This window comes from Saccostrea cucullata, unplaced genomic scaffold (assembly GCF_032062105.1).
Source record: "Saccostrea cucullata isolate Sc308-1 unplaced genomic scaffold, CSIRO_AGI_Scuc_v1 ctg1604, whole genome shotgun sequence".
Classification (NCBI taxonomy): Eukaryota; Metazoa; Mollusca; class Bivalvia; order Ostreida; family Ostreidae; genus Saccostrea; species Saccostrea cuccullata.
In genome coordinates, this window is record NW_026940905.1 from 85,308 (window position 1) to 89,472 (window position 4,165).

General features: G+C 33.1%; 1 protein-coding gene across 1 annotated transcript; it reads right to left on the reverse strand.

Moving 5' to 3' along the window:
* Positions 1 to 1,557: 1,557 nt before the first annotated feature.
* Positions 1,558 to 3,944, reverse strand: LOC134256621 (uncharacterized). The gene is made up of 4 exons (XM_062739306.1): positions 3,858 to 3,944; positions 3,695 to 3,756; positions 3,297 to 3,431; positions 1,558 to 2,387 (listed from the first exon to the last, which is right to left on the reverse strand). Exons 1-4 carry the CDS (start codon positions 3,920 to 3,922, stop codon positions 1,684 to 1,686), a joined length of 966 nt encoding a protein of 321 aa, XP_062595290.1. The 5' UTR covers positions 3,923 to 3,944; the 3' UTR covers positions 1,558 to 1,683.
* Positions 3,945 to 4,165: the final 221 nt, after the last annotated feature.

The following is a 4,165-nucleotide window of genomic DNA, read 5'->3' on the forward strand; positions in this document are numbered from 1 at the left end:
TGTGCCAGGAAAGATGAAACTTATGGAGAAACATCATCAGGTAGTGTAGATTTACGTTTGTTCAAATTATGACCCCCGGGGGTAGGGCGGGGCCAAAATGGCCGACCAAAGTTTTACATAGAAATATATAGCAAAATTCTTTTAAAATCTTCTTCTCAAGAATGACAAAACCATAATTCATCATATTCATATGGAAGCATGCTGAGGTTGTGTAGATTCAAATTTGTTCAAATCATGACCCCCGGGGGTAGGACGGGGCCAAAATGTCCGTCCAAAGTTTTACATAGAAATATATAGAAAAATTCTTTAAACATCTTGTCCTCAAGAATGACAAAGCCATAATTCATCATATTTATATCGAAGCATGCTCAAGTAGTGTAGATTCAAATTTCTTCAGATCATGACCCCTGGGGGTAGAGCGGGACAAAAATGGCCGACCAAACTTTCACATAGAAATGTATAGGAGAATTCTCCAAAAATCTTCTTCTCAAGAATGACAAAGCCATAATTCTTCATATTTATATGCAAGGATGTTCAGGTAGTGTAGATTCAAGTTTTTGTTCAAATCATGACCCCCGGGGGTAGGGCGGGGCCAAAATGGCCGACCAAAGTTTTACATAGAAATATATCATCAAAACAATAAAATATGTTCAAACCAGAAATATATAGCAAAATTCTTTAAAAATCTTCTCCTCAAGAATGACAAAGCCATAATTCCTCATATTAATATCATGCTCAGGAAGTATAGATTCAAGTTTGTTCAAATCATGTCCCCCGGGGGTAGAGCGGGGCCAAAATGGCCGACTTAAGTTTTACATAGAAATATATAGGAAAACTCTTTAAAAATCATCTTCTCAAGAATGACAAAGCCATAATTCAACATATTTATATGGAAGCATGCTCATGCAGGTAGTGTAGATTCAAGTTTGTTCAAATCATGACCCCCGGGGGTAGGGCGGGGCAAAAATGGCCGACCAAAGTTTTACATAGAAATATATAGAAAAATTCTTTAAGCATCTTCTTCTCAAGAATGACAAAGCCATAATTCATCATATTTATATGGAAGCATGCTCAGGTAGTGTAGATTCAAATTTGTTCAAATCATGACCCCTCGGGGTAGGGCGGGGCCAAAATGGCCGACCAAAGTTTTACATAGAAATATATAGAAAAATTCTTTAAACATCTTCTTCTCAACAATGACAAAGCCATAATTCATCATATTTATATGGAAGCATGCTCAAGTAGTGTAGATTCAAATTTGTTCAAATCATGACCCCAGGGGATAGAGCGGGGCCAAAATGGCCGACCAAAGTTTTTAAAGATATCTGTATAGGAAAATTCTTTGAAAATCATTTTCTAAAATAGCAAATCCATGCTTGGTTATGGGACTACTTTTGGATTTGAACTTTACAATAAAAAGCCATTTTCTACTTTTTCCTACCCTTCGTGCACAATCGAGCGATGTGGCCCATGGGCCTCTTGTTTTCTTGATAAAATCTTTTATTAGACAGGTATATTCATGTTCAAAAACTACATTGTGGATGATTATATTTTCTATATAATTTAGTATGTGATGAGACAGTAATGTGCTTTTCCTTTATAAAGTAAAAAAAAAAAAACATATTAAAGATTTTTAAAAAAAATGGTAATTCAAACAACTAAGAGTTCCATTTCTGCAAGTATTTACTTTTTTTCACCAATGGCAGTGAGATACATGCTGTCTTCTGTAAGACTAGCTTTTTCTTTTCCATTTTCTTCCTTTAAAGACTGAGTATTTGTTTTAAACTCGATATTAGTTTGTTCATTTGCAGAGCGATGATTGGGTGAAATATAGTCATTTTCAGTGGTTAATTCTGGCTTTACTTCTGATGAAACCAGAGGTAGCTCTTTCATTGAACATAGGGGACATTGAATCCCTGCATCACCCTCCGAGCAGGCTTCTGACAATCCTTTAAATTCTATGTAATATCGTTTCTGACATTTGTCAAATGTGATTTTTACATCATCTCTTCCAACGGAGAGATGTTGTTCGTTTAGTTTGACGGTATGTTCATCCAATTCCTCATAATGCTCCTCAATACCACCATCAGCTGTATCTTTTTTGTCATATGACCATTTTGATGTGTTAAAAAATCTTCGAATTTTTGACAGTATGTATGCCGCTATAACCACTGTCAACAGGGATGTTGTTGAAAACACGCCAATTTGCAAAGCATCGTAGCCCCTTCTCGGTTGATGAAAATCCTGACACTGAAAACAGTTTCTCGGCACATTCAACTGAGTGTTTGTGTATTTTTCATTTTGATCAGTATTTATTTTAGTGCTTTTTAATTCGGATTTCCATGTGAAGAATTTAACAGTAGAAGGGATTGTCGTCTTGGTTTGATCTACAAATCAGGAGAGAATTAATAAAAAACATCAGAGTATCTGGAATCTTCTAGATAGAATTTTTTTAACGAAGAAGAAGCAAAAAGAAAAGGATCCTAAATAAAGTAAATATAGCTAGGAATTTTACGTATTATTTCCTTTTCTTATGACAAATATTAACCAAAATTAACAAAAAATATATATTTTATTATATAACAAACGACAAGGAAATTTAAATAAACAATCCTGTCCTGATATATTCTGAAAAACCGCTGAATTTATTGTACTAGGAGAAAATCATCAGTTTCCTTATTCTTAGTATAACGCTTAAAATTACGCATTTTATAATGATCGTTCAAGATTTAATGGAAATATATGTAATGTCAATTTATGCGAACTTATAAATAACATTAAATGCGACGCAAAAAAATCTTTTTTTAATTAGAGATTTTCCGACATTTGAAAACGAGAACTTCTAAAGCAATTGCTATGAACTGATAACGAAAGACCGTTTACGGCTTTAAATTAAGGTTATACGTTAGTACAGACATCAAGAGTGCACATAACATTCAGACAGAATCTCGACAACCTTGGGGACTTACTGTTTACAAATCATGCCACTGCCTCTGTTTTTAGTTTAATTGAAAGAAAATCCTAGGTGGATTTGTTAAATTGCGTCGATTGTATGGCGTTATTATAAGTAATAACTAGTAACTTTTAGACCATATCTAAACAATTAAATAACAAGCAGACATTTAAGATAATTCCAATTTTAATAGATGTTTAGGCATTTAAGTAAGACTTGTCAATCATACTTTGGATCATTTGATTTTTTATTTTATGAAATTTGAATGGTTTTGATTTTTCTGCGTATACTAGTATATACATGTTACATTCCGCTTATTACGCATAAATGTTAAACCTCTTACCATTAGTATTGATACATCCTCTTGATTTGTCACACTCTGTTTCAACACAGGTACATTGTTTCTTGCACAGCTCACCGTATGATGGGTACAGGCAGATACCTGTACAATTCAGGCCAAAACGGCCGGGTGGACACTCTATAATTAAATAGAAGACAACTTGCACTTTAAATGCTAAAATGGATTTTATATTGTAAAAAGAATCTAAGTAAAATTGCAAACCCTACACAAATTATTTGAAGTAAAACAATGCTTAACTGTTGCATCCATTTTCGAATAAATGTCTTCTTATTTGACAGCTTATTAGGAGTTGGGTTTATGAGATAACAGGAATTTAACTGGAAACCAATAGGAAAAATATATAGAAACATTGATATATAGCTGATTTATTGAACACTTACTTGTACAATTTTTTAGCTGTGGATCCCAGATATATCCCGAACAACAGACCAATCCTCCTTGTCTGTAAATATATATACACCAGTATATTTTCACAAATAATCATTTAGTTTTGCAATGAAAGCGACTGATATACTTTAAAACAATTAAAATAAATAACCTCACCCGCCACAAGTGGCTGAAACAAATAGAAAAAGAGAGGGGAAAATGAGGAACTGCAGCTGAACCATTGTACAGCCTGTAATTGTGCTGCAAATTAGATTAATAATTATTTATTAAACAATCATTTCCTTTTATAATTAATTTCATTCGATTGTTATTTTTTAAGTGTAGCGTAAATATAGATGACTTTATCAGGAAATTAATCTTTCATACATGTATTTGTATGATGTAACACCTTTCTAGTGACACAAAATTACAAAAATATCAAAATATAATTGTGATTAAAGAATTAACTGTTTAATCAGTGTTGG

Bases quoted from the DNA above. Each gene is read 5' to 3' on its own strand.
- LOC134256621 (XM_062739306.1), bottom strand. From the start codon at position 3,922: ATGGTTCAGCTGCAGTTCCTCATTTTCCCCTCTCTTTTTCTATTTGTT. The intron at 3,432-3,694 runs GTAAGTGTTCAA...ATTTAATTATAG, and splicing joins ACAGCTAAAAAATTGTACAA to AGTGTCCACCCGGCCGTTTT. The intron at 2,388-3,296 runs GTAAGAGGTTTA...CCTGATTTGTAG, and splicing joins AGGATGTATCAATACTAATG to ATCAAACCAAGACGACAATC.